General features: G+C 42.2%; 1 protein-coding gene across 4 annotated transcripts in view; it reads right to left on the bottom strand.

Moving 5' to 3' along the window:
* wdr59 (WD repeat domain 59) overlaps positions 1-18,453 on the bottom strand; it is a 90,852-nt gene that overhangs the window by 7,266 nt on the left and 65,133 nt on the right. For all 4 annotated transcript variants that reach the window (XM_072279344.1, XM_072279339.1, XM_072279340.1 and 1 more), the window contains 5 exons: positions 16,082-16,194; positions 13,109-13,259; positions 12,312-12,384; positions 4,623-4,746; positions 1,121-1,263 (listed from right to left, as the gene is read on the bottom strand). In XM_072279344.1, the coding sequence (XP_072135445.1) occupies positions 1,121-1,263; positions 4,623-4,746; positions 12,312-12,384; positions 13,109-13,259; positions 16,082-16,194 (604 nt within the window). The remainder of the gene's footprint in view (positions 1-1,120; positions 1,264-4,622; positions 4,747-12,311; positions 12,385-13,108; positions 13,260-16,081; positions 16,195-18,453) is intronic.

The raw sequence follows: 18,453 nt of genomic DNA, 5'->3' as shown, positions 1-18,453 counted from the left end.
GGCTGTAAATGCTGCCAAAGGTGCATTGATTAAAAACTAACTTGAAGGGGGTGATACTTATGCAATCAATTATTTTATATTTGTAATTAATTTAGATCACTTTGTAGAGATCTGTTAACACTTTAACACAAGTCTTTTTCTGTTAATCAGTGTCAAAACAATCAAATTAAATCCACTGTGATTCAATGTTGTAAAACAATAAAACATGAAACCTTCCAAGGGAAGGTGAATACTTCATATAGGCACGACATGTCGATTTCCAAATGCAGTTTGTGATGCATCATTAATGTAAAATTTGCAAACTTATGACGTTGACTAGTAGGGTTTCATGCTGAAGAATGAAGTTACTCCTTGTACGACACTCATTGAATGCCTGCACTGCCACCTTGATTCACACTTTATGTACACAATTCAATGCAGGAGATGCATGGTAAGCAGGTCTGCCTAACAATCTCAGTGAGCTTGCAGAGCACATGGAAGGCATGTTTTCAATACTTTTAATGATAGATACTAACACGCTCTCAGCTCCCAGTAATGCCCACCAGCAGTTTGAGGTTAAATGGCCGAAGTTTCAGCTTCCATGAAATGCTAGATTTCTATCTGTATTATCACAGAAGCTGACATGGGGATGACCTTGATTCCGAGCTGAAACAGGAATATTCCCAGCTTCATGGAAACCCGTGAGCAAAGTTAAAGCTGTAATTGCCCCATGCTCAAAGGCATTTTGTGCAGATCTGAATGGCCTGAGCATTTCTATACGCACACACAAAAATCTTTGGCTGAGTCATCATGGTCCTTGTTGTAGGACCAGAGAACACAGTCTCAGAATATAAGGATGTTCTTTTAGAACACAAATAAGGAGGAATCTCTTTAGCCAGAGGGTGGTGAATCTGTGGAATTTATTGCCATAGATGACTGTGGGGGCCACGTCATTGAGTATATTTAGAGCAGTTCTTGATTAGTAAAGGCATCAAAGGTTACACGGAGAAGGCAGGAGAATAGAATTGAGAGGGATAATAAAGTACGCATGATCAAATGGCATAACAGATTCAACGGGCCGAGTGGCCGAATTCTGCTCCTATGTCTTATGGTTAAACTGCTTTTTCAGATTTGTACTTACCAATTCCCTTATGAGAATCTGGAGGGCAAGAGACAAACTTTAAGACCTCTGCTCGTTTCTCTCGCAGACCCCAGCGGTACAGAATCTCGCCATAACATTTCTTGAAATCATCATATTGTAACATGTTGGCTGGATCGAGTAGCCTGAAAATTGAGGGAAGGCAGTGTGAATCTCTGGTTCAGAAACTATGGAAGCAATGTAGAAAAGATATGTACATATTTTACATCTGCAAAGCTGTTTTGTTAAGTTTCTCTCAGTTATTCTTTTCTCTACAATCAAATCTCCCAAAGTCTCAGGATATTGAATAGAAAGGAGGGACTAAGAGTCGGGTTAACTTTCACTGGAGCAGAGGAAGCCAAGACGACACCTAATCAATATCATGAGAGGGAATAATTGGGTAGATAGTCATTCCATAATGTCGCATGTTTTTACTAGCACTAAAATGATACTCCGTTTCAAAGACCACTGGTTCACTCTTACCATTAAGTTGATATAGTCAATGCAAATTTTTGTATGTTACTAACATTGTATCCACAGAGGAAGCCCAAACTTCCAATTTTCTCTGGCTGAGAAATGGCAAAAGTGGTATCTTTGTTCAAGAAAGGTTGCAAGGATATTTACACTATTTCCTTCAGTTGATCAGATTAACATCAGAGATGGGTCTGTCCTAAGTCACTGATTGGATACAATGTTAGTATCACTGAAATCAATGAACACTTAAAAGTTTGCATCAATTAAGGAACGTTTGTAAAAATCAGACTGCATTTGACATACGTATCTACAATTTCAGACTACGCATCAAAGAAGTACAATAAAGGGAATGCAGTGGACATTGTTTAGGCTGGAAATATTGAGATTGTTCTCTGAAAGAAACTTTTACTGCAAGGATCATGAAATGTTTCGAGAGGCTCGTCATGAGGCACATAAAGTCCCTACTGCCCCCCTCACTGGACCCCCTGCAGTTCGCGTATCGTCCCGACCATTCAACAGACGACACCATCGCCATCACCCTCCACCTGGCCCTCACCCACCTGGACAAAAAAGACACGTACATTTGAATGCTGTTCATAGACTTCAGTTCAGCATTCAACACAATCATTTCTCAGCATCTGACTGGAAAGCTGAAACCGCTGGGCCTGAACACCTCCCTCTGCAACTGGTTCCTAGACTTCCTGACTGGGAGACCTCAGTCAGTCCGGATGGGGAGCAGCACCTCCAACACCATCACATTGAGCACGGGGCCCCCCCAGGGCTGTGTGCTCAGTCCACTGCTGTTCACTCTGCTACTCTGCTGACCCACGACTGTGCAGCAACACACAGCTCGAATCACATCGTCAAGTTTGCCGATGACACGACCGTGCACATCTCATCAGCAAGAACGACGAGTCAGCATACAGAGAGGAGGTGCAGCGGCTAACAAACTGGTGCAGAGCCAACAACCTGTCTCTGAATGTGAACAAAACAAAAGGCATGGTTGTTGACTTCAGGAGAGCACGGAGCGACCACTCTCCGCTGAACATTGACGGCTCCTCCATTGAGATCGTTAAGAGCACCAAATTTCTTGGTGTTCACCTGGTGGAGAATCTCACCTGGTCCCTCAACACCAGCTCCATAACCAAGAAAGCCCAGCAGCATCTCTACTTTCTGCGAAGGCTGAGAAAAGTCCATCTCCCACCCCTCATCCTCACCACATTCTACAGAGGATATATCGAGAGCATCCTGAGCAGCTGCATCACTGCCTGGTTCAGGAATTGCACCGTCTCGGATCGCAAGACCCTGCAGCGGATAGTGAGGTCAGCTGAGAAGATTATCGGGGTCTCTCTTTCCGCTATTACAGACATTTACACCACACACTGCACCCGCAAAGCTAACAGTATTGTGAAGGATGCCATGCACCCCTCACACAAACTCTTCTCCCTCCCGCCATCTGGCAAAAGGTACCGAAACATCTGGGCTCTCACGACCAGACTGTGCAACGGTTTCTTCCCCCAAGCCATCAGACTCCTCAATACTCAGTCTAGATTGACATCTACATCATTTATTATTATATTGTAATTTGTCCTGTACTGTGCCTATTGTCTTATTAATTACTGTACTGCCCTGCACTGTTTTGTGCACTTTATGTAGTCCTGTGCAGATCTGTAGTCTAGTGCAGTTTTTATGTTGTTTTACGCAGTCTAGTGTAGCCTTGTGCTGTCTCACATAGTCTAGTGTAGTTTTGTGTTGTTTCATGTAGCACCATGGTCCTGGAGGAACGTTGTTTTGTTTTTACTGTGAACTGTACCAGCAGCTTATGGTCGAAATGACAATAAACTTGACTTGACTTGATGGGGGGGGGGGGGGCGAGTTGGAGGAGGAATACAAGATTTGATGCTCAGACTCCAGCTCATGAATTCTGAGCTGAACACAATTTCCGAAGCCGTAGGTTCTCAGCTATTCAGCTGGCCTCCAGCAAAGTTCATGTGCTCCAGCGTAAAAACCCATTGCTTAAAATACATTTTCATTTTACATTATTAGTTTTAAAGTTTTGAAATTTTATTTGCAGCTGTTTTTAAGTAGAGATAATATTCCTTTGTTATTAAACTTTTAGCTCTAGCTCTACAGCAATTAAACCCATAGCCCAAAATAAACAAAAAATCCTAAATATACATGAGCTAATGACCTACATTTTTAAACACTGGCCTGCTCTAATATTGCTTTGAAAACCTTAACCACTTTCCCTCGGCTCACAGCAACTCCTATTGAAAGCACATCTATAAATGTAGCTATGAGGGAGGGAATGGGCATTCCTAGCATGTCTTGCAAGGCAAAATAATTTGCATTCAAAACTGAAATATAAACAATAACCACTTGGATGCGATACTGAGTGATAATACTAGTGCTACTGAAACAATTCTGATAATTAAAAAAGTCTGAAACAAATTTTAATTGATTGGTTATCAGTTTTCCTGACTTGCTTCTATATTGTAACAGGTAATGTGTGCACAACCATGGAGCAGTGCTGTTGCCTCAGCTGCAGAGACCCAGGTTCAATCTGGAGCTGTTTGCAGTTTATGTGTTCTTTTAGATACCGCATGGATCTTCCCAGTGCTCTGGTTTCCTCTCACACCCCAAAACTGGATTGGAAGGCAGATTAGCTACTGTAAATTAAACCCTGTGTAGGTGGGTGTCAAGATAAATAGTTAATGGTGATGTAAAAGTGAATAGGTTACAAGGAAAGGAGAAGTGGGATGGGATTGCTTAGAGACCTGAAGAGAAAACCCCTATCCCCTCCCTGCTTCCCCTCCCCCACCCCTTTATCTTTCCCCTTACTGGTTTTTCACCTGGCACCTACCAGCCTTCTTCCCACCCTCCCCCTACCTTCTTTATAGGGCCTCTGCCCCTTCCCTCTCCAGTCTTGACAAAGGGTTCCGACCTGAAACGTTGACTGATCTTTTCCACAGATGCTGTCTGACCTGCTGAGTTCCTCCAGCGTGTTGTGAGTGTTGAAGAGAAAACTTACTTTTTGTTCTTTTCATGTTGCTCCTTCTCCCGCTCTTTCGGATCAGCATAGATGTGGTTTCCATAACGGTAGTCATCCGGTGATTCATAGCACCAAGAGCTGAACTGTTCTGATTCCCGACCCACTGAAATACAGTGTTAGCATTATTGAAAATAAGATCATAAGATAAAGAGCAGAATTAGGCCATTTAGCCCATCAAGACTGCTGCTCCATTTGATCTTAGCTGATTTATTTTGCCTTTCAATCCCAACTCCTACCTTCTCCAAATAACCTTGGACACCCTTACTGATCAAAAACCCTTCAACCTTTACTTTAAATATACCTAATGACTTGGCCTCCACAACCATCTGTGCCAATGAATTCCACAGATTCACCACCCTCTAGCTAAAGAAATTCCTCCTCATCTTTGTTCTATTTTAAGGCTGTGCACTCTGGTCCTAGACTCTTGCATAATTGGAAACATTCTCTCCATGTCCACTCAATCGTCACCTTTCAATATTCAGTATGTTTCAATAAGATCCCCCTTCATTCTTCTACAATCCAGTGAGAATAGGCCCAGAGCCAATGATCGCAGGATCATTCTCATAAACTTCCTTTCGACGCTCTCCAATGCTAAAACATCCTTTCTTAGACATGGGGCTCAAAACATCTCACAGTACTTCACATGCAGTATTCATTACATTACATCCTTGTTTTAATATTCTCTTGAAATGAATGCTAACACTGCATTTGCCTTCCTTACGACTGACTCAATCTGCAAGTTAACCTTGAGGGAATCCTACACTAGAACTACCAAGTCCTTTACACTTCTGATTTCTGAATTTGTCCCATTTAGAAAATAGTCTAGGCCTTTATTCCTTCTATTAAAATGCATGGCTATCCACTTCCCTAAATGTATTCCATCTGCAACTTATTTTCCCAATCACTTAATCATTACCTGCTTCCTCAACACTACCTGCCCTTCTGCCTATCTTTATGCCGTCAACAAACTTCGTCGCAAATCCATCAATTCTGTCATCCAGGTCATTAACATGAAAAGTAATGGGCCCAATACTGACCCTATGAAACACCACTAGTCACTGATAGGCAACTGGAGAAAGCTCCCTTTATTCTCACTTTTGCCTCCTGCCGGTTATCCAATTTTCTGTCCATGTTAGTATCTTTCCTGTAATACCATGGACTCTGGTATTACAATTAATAGATTAACTGGAGGAAACTGATCAATCACTAACTGGTTAATATTTTAATATCTAATATCATTGCCTGAACATCTAATATATCTCACTGACGTAGAAAAACAAGGTCTTCAGGATCATACTGTGGTCTTTCATGACACTATCTTGTTGTGCTTAGACATTCAGATTCAGCTCAGAAAGAAGATGAAACTGACATCAAGTCAGAAGAATAACCTCTGACCTAAGACACAAATGTGAAATGCTGGAATAGACTGCACAATCACAAATGATTCGCTCATGGCATTTGAGACCTATTCAGTTGTTGCTGAAGCAGATGATGACATTCGGACAGCACTTCCCGTATAGCCCAATGGCTTGTCTGTTCATTCTTTTGTTAAGAACTGCAAAATAGTGTAGTGACTGCAAATGACAACTCACGAACAACAAGAATGAGCTTTATAACAATTTGAAGTCATTCAGATAATGAAGAATTGTCAAATAGATCTTATTCCAGCAATCGTGAGATTATAGCCTGGGCTTCCAACAGCCTTTATCTTTAATTCTCTATCCCACTTCCACTGAGCTGTTGGCCTTTACTTTTTGTACTTCCTCCTCAAGAGGTTCAATAGTTCTCATCCTCCTCCGGACATATCAGCTGTAATTCACAAGCCTTTAGTACCCTCTCTCAACCACTTGTGCTACTTAGTCCCTCATGGCCTTCATCCTATTCGAAGATTCAAAGTACATTTATTATCAAAGTGTATAAATTATACAACCTTGAAACTAGTCTGCTTACAGGCAGATGAAAAGCAAGAAACGTGAAAGAACCCAATTTAAAAAATTAAGACCAGTCCCTAATGTGCACAGAAAGGGAAAAGAAAAACACAAATAACACAAACATTAAAAGCAAGCAGCAACAGCAGCACTCTGACCTAAATCGAGTCCTTAGATCCAAGTCCCCAACGCAGCCCAGGGTACACCCAAAACCTCAGTTCATCATATTATTGGGGCAAATTGTCGCAAAGTTCACAGACATGAAGCACAGCAGCCGGGACAGTCTCACAGCCTCAATGTTGTGCCATATTAAACCAAAAGGATAATTCCTCTGCCCCATGCCTTCTCTGCAACTGAAAACCTATTTGTTTTCTAACTTTTCCCAGTTCTGAAGAAACCTCAGTGACCTGAAATGTTAACTGTTTCTTAACCCATAATGAATTATGTAAACAAAGAATGCTTAATCAAACAATATATTTATAATTTTACCCAAATATTAGTGAAATATTAAACACACTGCACTCCTCCCTGCTTAGCTATAAACTCCAACTCAATAAAGAACGCATCTCAACTCAAATATGTAGCGGATCGCTCTCTGGTCATCTTGTAGACACAGTATACTACATAATACAATTATTACATAGACATCCACAGCCAGTAAAATTTTAAATTATCCCATTCAGGCCTAAAGATTTAATCACTATGGAGGATTTCTTATTCTTGTGGGATAACATCTTTTCTGACGGGGGGGGGGTGCAGGTAAGATTTATGGCTGTAAAACACTTCAGTTCTGGGGCCTCCTCTGTGGTGGTTGTAGTTGACTCTGGGACAGTAAGTGGTGCTGACAGCTCTGGACACCTTTCTTCCCTAACAATTGATTCTGCTCTCCTCAACTGAGAGCAAGGGACAACCCAGCAACAGCAAAGCTGGTAATTTGTTAGTTGTGAAGTGTGCGGCATTGCGATGTGCAAGGAGGAAGTTGGTGAGCTTCTGATTCAGTGTCAGTGTGGTGTGTTCTACTAACATTGCTCTAGTGCATCCTTTAGACTCTGGACAAACCTTTCTCCCAAGACATTTGTAGCTGGGTGGTACAGTGCAGATGTTATAGGTCTTATTCCATTCCTTTTCAGGAATAACTAAAACTGTTCCATAACAAACTGTGGTCTATTGTCACCAACTAAGTGTTCTAGAACAGCTGTCCTTGAGAAGAGACATTAACAGTGCGCGAGGCTGTAGTAGAGGCTATTGGGACCACTTCTGGTCACTTTGTACCAGTATCAACCATTACCGAGAAATTTGTGCCCATGAATGGTCCAGCAAAATTCACATGAATCCTCTGCCAGGGCAATGAAGGCCATTCCCAGGCCTGCTCTTGGCATCTTCTGAATGTGCTGGCATCCTGAACAGTGCATGGCGAGGTGTTCGATTTGCTGATCTATCTGAGGCCACCAGACAAAGCTTCAAGCCAACACATTCACTTTGACCACACCTAGACGACCGGCATGAAGCTCCTCCAACATTTTAGCTCTCAGCTTGGATGATAAAAACTTAACAACTTTCAATCCCCATATAAGGCAACCACCATCAAGGGCAAATTTATCCCAGCACTGGTAAAAATGGGGAAGCTGGACCTACTGCTACATGTTCCAGCCATTGTGGGTTGCCATGTACACCCAAAGTATAGTGTAGGGTCTTTAGTGGTTTCCCTTTGGAACACCTCTGCTGTAATAGTGAGACTTTGATTTGCATTGGGGAGAACACATTATAAGGAGTGTCCTCTTTTGTAAATTTTTCAGGGATTTCCTTTACCAAGGGTTAATGTGACAATCTATCAGCATTTCCATGATTAGGTATCCTCTTAAATTTGATCTTATAATTATGTCCTCCAAGAAACAGTCCATTTCTGGATTTGTGCTGCTGCTGGTAGTGAAACACTCTTCTGTAGATTGGAAATGGACACTAGAGGTTGATAATCAGTAATGAGGGTAAACTCTCTCCCATACAGGTACTGATTGAACTGTTTTACGCGCCAATCCAGGCTTAAGGCTTCTCTGTCAATCTATGCATAAGTTTTCTCGGCAGCGGTAAAGGAATATCATGCAAAGGCTATGGGATCACTCATATCATAACACGTGTCGTTTAAGGTTAAATTGGATAGATATATGGACAGGAAAGGAATGGAGGGTTATGGGTTGAGTGCAGGTCGGTGGGACTAGGTGAGAGTAAGAGTTCGGCACGGACTAGAAGGGCCGAGATGGCCTGTTTCCGTGCTGTAATTGTTATATGGTTATATATCTGTAGCTATACGATAAGATGAGACATCACAGGCAAGCTTCAATGAACGACATGTGTGAGTACAGTGTCGGGCGTCACCATTCCCTTTGCATTTAGGAAAGCCACCTCACACTGCTTTATCCATTGCCATTTCCTCCCAATCAACAGTAGTCAGTTTAAGGGACAGAGCACTGTACCCAGGTTTGGCAGAAACCTGTTAGAGTAATTGACAAATTGTGTGACATGTTCTTTGGCCTTGAGGCATCCACCACTGCTTGATTTTTTTCAGCAGACCTGTGTAATGCTTGTGCATCAATGACGTGACCACCATTTGCACTGGCCGCATCATGCTCTGAGCCCATAATCTTCAAATCTTTTTAATACTGCCTTGAGATTTTGGAGATGTTCTTTGTCATCCCGACTGGTAACAATGATACCGTGCAGTAACAGAGTGCTTTGGTAGCCTCACAGCACCTGGTCCACAGCTTTCTGCCAGAGTGCAGGTGCAGGTGCTACTCTGAAAATAAGCCTATTATGGCAATAAAGCCCTTTGTGAGTGAACTCTTCTTCCACCTCCATCTGTAAGTAGACCTCAGCTAAGTCCACTTTGCTGAAGTGTTTCTCTCCAGAAAGTTTGCAAAGATATCCTCTATCCTAGCAGAGAGCATTGATCTACTTCCAGTACTGGGTTGGTGACTTTAAACGAAAACCAAATTTCCCCCGGGATCTATAAAGTATGACTACGACTATGACTAAAATCACCACAGATACTGTCAGACACATCCACCTTGGCTACTGGGACCACTAGTGTTGCCCACAGGCTCTGCTTGACCTTGGAACGATTTCCTTCAGCCTGTGGCTTTTCTGTTAAGAAATCCAGGATCCTGTAGCAGAGGGAGATGTTGACGCCCAGCAAGGACAGTTTCCCCACTATTTCTGGCGTATGATGGTGTTAAACACCGAACTGAAGTCTATAAACAGCTCCATTTTCCAGGTGGGACAGGACAGAGTGGAGGGCAAAGGCTATTGCATCGCAAGTGGATCGATTTGAGAAAATAAGCAAACTGGGAAGAGTCCAATGTAGCTGGAAGTAAGACTTTAATGTGGTCCATGACCAGCCGCTCAAAGCATTTCATAATGGTTGATGTTATTTGAGGAGGAGAAGATGGTGGCGCGTCGCAGCTTGCAGCGGCCACTCCGGTGAATCTGCTATCTGTCAAGTAGGGTGCCGTGCACAATCCTGATTTGATGGAGACAGACGTGAGAGCATGGAGGAACATCTGGTGAAACTTCTGAAATGCCTGTTTCGCTGCCGCTGCTACTGTGTGATCCAGAATCTCCGGAGGGGAAGGCCCCGAGTCCTCGGCTTTGCTTGTTACTCGGCGGCCGAGGCAGGGTTGAAGCACTTGGCAGAGATGGTGCTCGGTATCAGAGGTTTGAAGTTTTCGGATGGACTCAGAGTCGGCTGCAGTTGGGTGCTTCCAATGCATCAGCAAGTTTGCAGCGCTGGAGGTTCATGGTGGGGACAGTTTCTCCCTTCTACCGTCTGCGTGAGATGATGGGACTATCGGGACTTGAGACTTTTTTTTTACCATGCCCATGGTCTGCTCTTTATCAAATTACGGTATTGCTTTGCACTGTTGTAATTATATGTTATAATTATGTGGTTTTGTCAGTTTTAGTCTTGGTTTGTCCTGTGTTTCTGTGATATCTTTCTGGAGGAACAATGCATCATTTTTTAATGCATGCATTTCTAAATGACAATAAATGAGGACTGAGTGTCCTCATAATCTAATCTAATCTAGTGTTAATGCCACTGGACAATAGTCATTTAGGCAGGTTATTGTCGCACCCTTTGGTACTGGAATAATGGAAAACTGAGGGGGCAATGAACTGCCCAGAGAGATGTTGAATATATCTGTCAGCACCTCAGTTAGCAGGGCTGCGTAGTCTTTCAGAACTCGACCTGGTATATTATTGGGCCTCGCAGCTTAGCATGGGTTGACTCTGGCCAGGGTCTTCTTCACCTTGGCTTCAGCCTGATGGGGTATCTGCTCTCCCGGGGGGAGCGATGCCTTCCTTACCAGCGCTTTGTTCTGCGCATCAAACCAGCCATAAAAGACATTCAGCCTGTCGGGAAGTGAGGAATCCTGGTTGCTGATATGCAGAGTAGACTTGTAGCGTGTAATCCTCTGAATTCCCGGCCATATGTGCCTCGTGTCTCTGGTATCGTAGAAGTGGCTGTATATTCTCTGATAATACTCCTGTTTTTGCCTTCCTGATGGAGTGAGAAAAGCATAGTTCTTGCTTCCCTGAAAGCTGTCACATCCCCCAATCTATAGTCAGCATCACGATCCCTCAGCTGAGTACGGACCTCTACAGTAAGCCACAGCTTCTCATTTGGCCCTCACCCACATGTGCTTCGTGATGGTAACATCCTCAGTACACTTCTTTATGTAACTGGTCACAGAATCCACATATTCCTCGACGTTAATTTGGTTGCCATAGGTAGCAGCCACCCTGAGTATTCTCCACTTTGTGTTTTCAAAGCAGTCCTGTAGTACTGATATTGCCCCTCACGCCAGGTTATCACCACCTTTCGAACTACCCCATCAGTGAGCTACTCATTGATTGCAGTAGCTGGATTAGTGCCAATCATGGAGCCGGCTGGCCTGTTGCAGAGGAAGACAGCCGCGGATGGTGGAGGAGCTGACCCGGGTGCTGGCCATGTTGTTGCCTGCTACTCGAAGGCATCGGAGTGCCCTACTTGGTGGCAGGACAGATGATGTGAAAGCTGTGTAGCCTCAGTTTTAACAAGGTCTAGGCTTCAAACCATGGGCTTGCCTGCGCTGAACTTCAGGTGAGGAAACGCTGGAATGACAGTCTGAGCACCACTGGGAGACTTGCGGGACATGTTGCTCAGGGTCTTGGACTATATATGTTTTTTTCATGAATATGTTTTATTTTTGCTTGTTATTTTGAACATGCTCTGTATGTTTTGCACCTTGGCCCCAGAGGAACGCTGTTTCATTTGGCTGTATCTATGTATGATTGCATAAGTAAATTTGATTTGATATTTTGGGAAATTAAATGGATATACTGTACCTAGAATGGGGTGTAGTACAAATTATTCAATTGTATGCTAGAGTATAGGATAGTATGTTGTAAAATGTTACTGATACTCTACAAGACAGAAATAGATTTGTAGATATTGCACTGTGATATACAATTGGATAGAGGGGCATTTCTGGAGAATATACAGTGATAGAAATACTGAGTGAAGTGCTTTAATTTATTTAATTATTAATATCACTGCAGAAAATTCTTAGTATTGATTCAATCTTGTTCCTAATGGCTTCCTGAGCACCCTTTTCCAATTACTAAGGAACCTCTCAGGTGGACAATCTTTACAAATACGCCAACTGCTGTTCCATTCCTTCTCAAATATCTTACAGAAAAATCTTACCTATGTTCCATCCGGTGGACCCAACAATAGTTTCAGATGTGCTTGAATAGGAACCTGAAGAAGCATAGCCTGACTGAGGTAAAAAAAAAAAAGATTCTTAGAACAGTCTATAGAGCAGGGTAAAGAAACACTGACACTATTAGCTTATAAAATGCTCACTGAAAATTTGCAATTGAGAACCAGAATTCAAGCCACAGATAACATTCAGAAAACATGAAATTGTGTTCAACATGTGTTACAGATGAACACAGAAGTAACTTACTCAATGCTACAAGTAAACAGATTTTGTATCTTTAAGCTCCTTTTATCATTAATCAAAAAATCAGTTGTTTAGTGCTCCCAGTCTAACCCAAAGAGTTCTATGCCTATCATGCCCCAGGCAGGTACAAACTTAACACCAACCCAATTCTGCTCTAGTGAACGGGATTGGTGATCACACAAAAACGGGATCCTTAGTGTGGGAGGAACTGCTCAATGTAGAGCAATCTGCTATCACTTCAACGGCCAAGTGTCTGCTTATACAAATTGATCAGGCTCCAGGCAATTTATTAAAAGCAGTTCAGTAACCAAAGGAAGGACAATGCACAACACATCAGAATCTTGTTCTTGCCATCAGCACATGCAGTTTTCATGAGAATTTCATCTCGAAGTATTCTTGCCTACAATACTGTGACTACTAGAGATCGGCCTGCAAGACCGACCTCAATTTTAACTAATTATATCTGTACAGTATGACTAAAAGTCAAAGCTTTAAGTGGAACAGATTCCAGACATGAACACAGTAAATATATGCTTACACAATGTAGAAAGGGAGTGGAGATAGAATTGCGTTGGTACAGTTGTGTGCCCATGCTGCCATAGCAGTCCGGAGGCCTGGACTGGGCCTCAAATACACAGCATAGCATCGCTAGAGTCTGAACGTCGTGTATCATGCTGTAGTGGGTCAGGCTGTGGAAAAAAAACACATCAATAAATGACGGCAAGAAGGAAAACTATACTTAAAAATTACTTAGTACTGATAAACAGCCACTGCTTAATGCTTCCCTGACTGGCTGGATAAGTTCTATGATTAAGTACAATGAAGATGTGCACTTACCACATTTAGCTCACCCTACCATTTAAAACTTGAGATATACTCAGTCACTTTACAGGTTTCCCACGCCATCCGAAGGTAGAGCGTTCCTATGAAACAGTTCGGCACTGTTTTCCGTAGCGAAAATCTCACGCAAGCACTCTCGGCAGAAAATCTCACGCAAGCGCCGTTGGCAAAAACTCTCTCTCCAGTAACCCTTAAGTTATGAAGCTGCCAAACCATACCAAATAACATGTAAAAATACACCGTCTATATAAAGTAGAAATAATGTCTGTACAGTGTAGTATCACTTACAGGAATTGGGCACACTGCATAGTTTAACCAAGATTGTGTTAGACTGAGTCATCGGAGATTGGGTGGTGCAGTGGCCCTCACCCTCCAGGCCGCCGACTGATACCGATCCGCGAAGCATGCAGGGGTACAGTGGTGGCCGGGAGGCACACAGCACATCTTTAAGAAAAAAGCCGAAGTAAACAAGCTAATTAGTGTAATTAGGTGCCGCCCAGCATGTAAATGTCGGCCCAGATCAGAGGCGACGCAATAGTCAATCGTCTCTGATCTGGGCTGACAATTATGTGCCGGGCAGCACCTAATTAATTAGCATGTTTATTTTGGCTTTTTTCTTAAAGATGTGCTGTGTGCCTCCAGACTACCGTTGCATTCTCCGCGAATCGGTATATGTCCGCGGCCTGGGGGTTGGGGTGGTGGGACACCGAGGTGTCATTTCATCGTCATCTGTTTCCATTAGGGCAGGCAGCTCATCTTCTCCTATGACTGCCCGCCTCGATGTCGAAGGTCGAGGTTTGTCGTCTGCTGTGGCTGATGTGGAAGGCTTGCTTGACTGCTTAGCCTCGCGTATTTTTCTATCATACAGTTCTTCGTAAGCACTCAAACCATCTTGCAAATAGCGTATGCCCTAAACCCACATACCCTTTCAAAATTAAAGTCGTAATTGCAGCGAAAATCTCACGCAGTCGTTTCACGTTCAGTTCCTGGACAACTTCACTTTCGCTACTGAATTCGGTTTCGACTGTTATCCTTCCCTCTTCCAATTGCATCAGCTCTTCATCTATCAGTTCTTGGTCATGGGATGCCAAAACCTCTTCCAACATCATGTTCGTCAGCTTCCACAAGCCAAACGCACTTTGTCCTTACTTTGTTCACCACGATCGAAACGCTTAATTATGTCTAGTTTTACGCTAAGTGTAACACCCTTACGAGCTCTTTTAGGCTTTTCCGATACCTTAGGACTTATCTTGCAAACGGCTGCTCACGTGTTTAAGCAATTCCGGCTAGAATGTCATTCCGAATCCGGGGGAGGAGCGGCTGCTCGGGGCACGCGCTGCCTTTCTTCGTAACAGTGTAAACACCTTCTGTTAGTGAAAATAGGTAACTAATGTAGGTCTTTCGTAACACTGAGGTTTCGTAAAGCGAACGTTCGAAAAGCAGGGGACACCTGTACACTATTAAAGCATTTACCTGACCAAGCCTGACGTACACATGTTGAATTTGATTGTTTTAAATCACCAGACTTTGACACAAATTAAAAATTATAATAATTAGGATGATTTTAAATAGGAAGTTAAAATTTCATCTTCCTTCTCTATCCCGCTCTTTTCAAATTGCTCAAGGAGCAAATGCACTGCATGGTACCAAGCTAAACATACCAGGAGGTATCAGATTTAATGCTAAAGGTGCTAGGTTCACCAGTGGATCAATAACATATCTGACTATAAATAAAAGGCAACATCCACTGCCCCTTCTGTGCACTGCAGAGATGCAGACATCAGTTACGGTCTTCATGGATTCACATCCGTGTTCAAGAAACAATCATAATCTAGATTCACAGAGCTTCTTCAACTGAGGAAATGGCACCCCATTCCAAGTCACCAGCTTCTGAAGGAAGGGTGCAGTGAAAACCAAAGCAAAAATATATTTCAGTTTGCTGGAAGCTATTTCACCAGCTTGTGATAATACTATGGGTGCCCGCAATCAGCAACTTGATAATGCACAGATTATACTTTCTCACTGACAATAATGATAAAGCTGCAGAAGCACTGAATTAGTAACAAATCTTCTTATGATGTCCTGTGAATGCAAAAGGGTCTGTATAAGTACAGGTTTTCTTTCTGTGAATCAGGACAAGACATTAAAAAGCACTGCACAAGCACTCAGATCTATGTATTCAGTACATCTTAAATTACCTGAGACCAGCTTCATTAAACAGTAAGGATGCATGAGCTACGTATAGGACAATACTAAATGCAGGTCAATTAAAACCTAATTTTCAAAGAGCTTTATGAATTAAGGCAATAATATGCTGTCTTCCTGCATAACTGCAGCTCCTCACCACTGAGACTGCATCTGTTCCAGAAAGCCACTCTGTTCTTGAGAGAAATGAGGGATGGACAACAATCCTGGCTTTGCCAAAGATACCTAATTTTCAGATGCAAATGAATAAATAGTTGAAAAATTACACAGAAGCAGTATGCTTTATTCATAATGTTCCCGAAAAATATGGTTTTTGATTTTTCCTGCATTTATTATAGTTTCAAAAGGATTTCTCACATAGCCTTCCTGCTTAGTGACTGAATGCAATCATGCTTCAGGTGATTTTAAGTCTCTGAACACTTGCCAATTTTGCCATTACTTTATTAGATACCAAACTCATTCTCACAGCGACTCAAGGAGCTGCCTGCCAAATGGATGCCGTGCCCATGGTGTCTCTACATCAGGATCTGGATGTGGACTAAGGAAGGAGTCTGTGGCAACAGCAGCTAAAGACCATACCTAGAATAGAAGAAAATGAAGAATGAAATTAGGAAGCTAGCAAGGGATCAGGAAATAGCAGTTACATACTGGCATCTACTGCATAGTTTAACCAAGATTAGTTGGCTCATCAGCTGGTTGAACTGAATTTAAAAATTAATCATTTTCTCTGACAGGAACCTTATGTCAATGGTTTGTAGATTATAGACCTTACACTGTTGTGCCTGCAGTTTAAAAAAATGAAAAACTAGAATGAAAATCTCAGATCAAAACAAAGACTGAGATTACCCAACAGTCTGATGAATTTTAAAAAACCCAGGATGCAGGATGAAACCTCAAGGCAACTCTACAAATAGAAATTCAGAACAGAATAAGTCAAAGTCCGTGCCACGGATTTTAGTTTCGGAGAGTAAACTTCAACCTTGGCTCAACTGGAATATAAGAACATAACAGACAGCAATGGATGCTAACCATTCAAGTGTATGCTTGCTCCACCATTAGAACGATCAACTTTTACCTCAGTGCCACTTCCCTTCGCTAACACCACTATTGATTCTGTGAATGTTCAACAATCTATTGACGTTGCTTGCTTCCACCGGAAAATCACAAGTTCAAATCCCATCCTAGAAACGAATGCATTAAACATTAAGAGGTACTGTACTATTCCTTTCTCTATTTCACCTCTTCTCTGCACCACAGGGAGTTTGCTAGCTTTTCTCAGTTTTATTGAAAATGTCATGAACCTGAACTATATCTATTTCTCCACAAGTGTAAACAAAAACCCTGATGGAAGTTGTATACAGACCCCCAAAACAGTGGTAAGGATGTGGTCTACAAATTACAACAAGTGATTGAAAATGCATGCCAAAAGGGCAATGTCACAATAGACAGGGAGGATTTCAATATGCAGGTAGATGAGGAAAATCTGGTTGGTGCTGGATTCCAAGAGAGGGAATTTCTAGTGTGCCTATGAGATGGCTTTTTAGAGCAGATCGTGGCTGAACCTACTAGGGGATCAGCTATTCTGGAATGGGTGTTGTGCAATGAACCAGAATTGATTAGACAGCTTAAGGTAAAAGAACCCTTAGGGGAAAGTGTTCATAACATGATCAAATTCACCCTGAAATTTGAGAAAGAGAAGCTAAAGTCAGATGTATCAGTATTACAGTGGAACAGAGGGAATTACAGAGACATGAGAGAGGAGATGGCCAGAATTTACAGGAAAAGAACACTGGCAAGGATGACGACCGAGAAGCAATGGCTGGAAGCTCTGGAAGCAATTCAGAAGGCACAGGATATATACATCCCAAAGAGGAAGAAGTATTCTAAAGGAAAGATAACACAACTGTGGTAACAAGAGAAGTCAAAGTCAAAGAGAGAGCATATAATACAGAAAAAAATAATAGGAAGTTAAGATGATTGGGAAGCCTTTAAAAACCAACAGAAGGCAACTAAAAAAGTCATCAAGAAGGTAAAGATGGAGTATGAAAGTATTAGCCAACAATATTAAAGAGGATGCCAAAAATTTCTTCAGATACATTAAACGTAAAAGTAAGACGAGAGTGGATATCAGTCCGCTGGAAAACAATGCTGGAGAGGTAGTAATGGGGCTAAGGAAATGGCAGACAATCTGAATAAGTGTTTCACATCAGTCTTCACTGTGTAAGACACTAGCAGTATGCTGGAAGTTCCAGGTATCAGGTGTCAGGGGTCATGAAGTGTGAGGTTACCATTACTAGAGAGAAGGTTCTTGGGAAACTGAAAGGTTTGAAGGCAGATAAGTCACCTGGACCAGATGGTGTACATCCCAAGGTTATGAAAGAGATGGGTGAAGAGCTTCTGAGACATTAGAAATGACCTTTCAAGAATCACTCGATCCTGGAATGGTTTTAGAATAGTCATAGTCATACTTTATTGATTCCGGGGGAAATTAGAAGACTGGAGAATTGCAAATGTCACTCCACTCTTCTAGAAGAAAGACAAGTAGAAGAAAGGAAACTATAGGCCAGTTAGTCTGACCTCAGTGGTTCGAAAAATGTTGGAGTTGATCATTAAGGATTAAGTCTCAGGGTACTTGTAGGCACACAATAAAATAGGCCGTAGTCAGCATTGTTTCCTCAAGGAAAACTTTTGCCTGACAAATCTGTTGGAATTGTTTGAAGAAATAACAAACAGGATAGACAAAGGAGAATCGGTTGATGTTATGTTCTGGAATTTTCAGAAGGTTTTTGACAAGGTGCCACACATGAGGCTGCTTAACAAGCTACAAGCACATAGTAT

This window comes from Mobula birostris, chromosome 15 (genome assembly GCF_030028105.1).
Source record: "Mobula birostris isolate sMobBir1 chromosome 15, sMobBir1.hap1, whole genome shotgun sequence".
In the NCBI taxonomy this organism is placed as follows: Eukaryota; Metazoa; Chordata; class Chondrichthyes; order Myliobatiformes; family Myliobatidae; genus Mobula; species Mobula birostris.
This window is presented reverse-complemented; position numbering and strand designations above follow the sequence as displayed.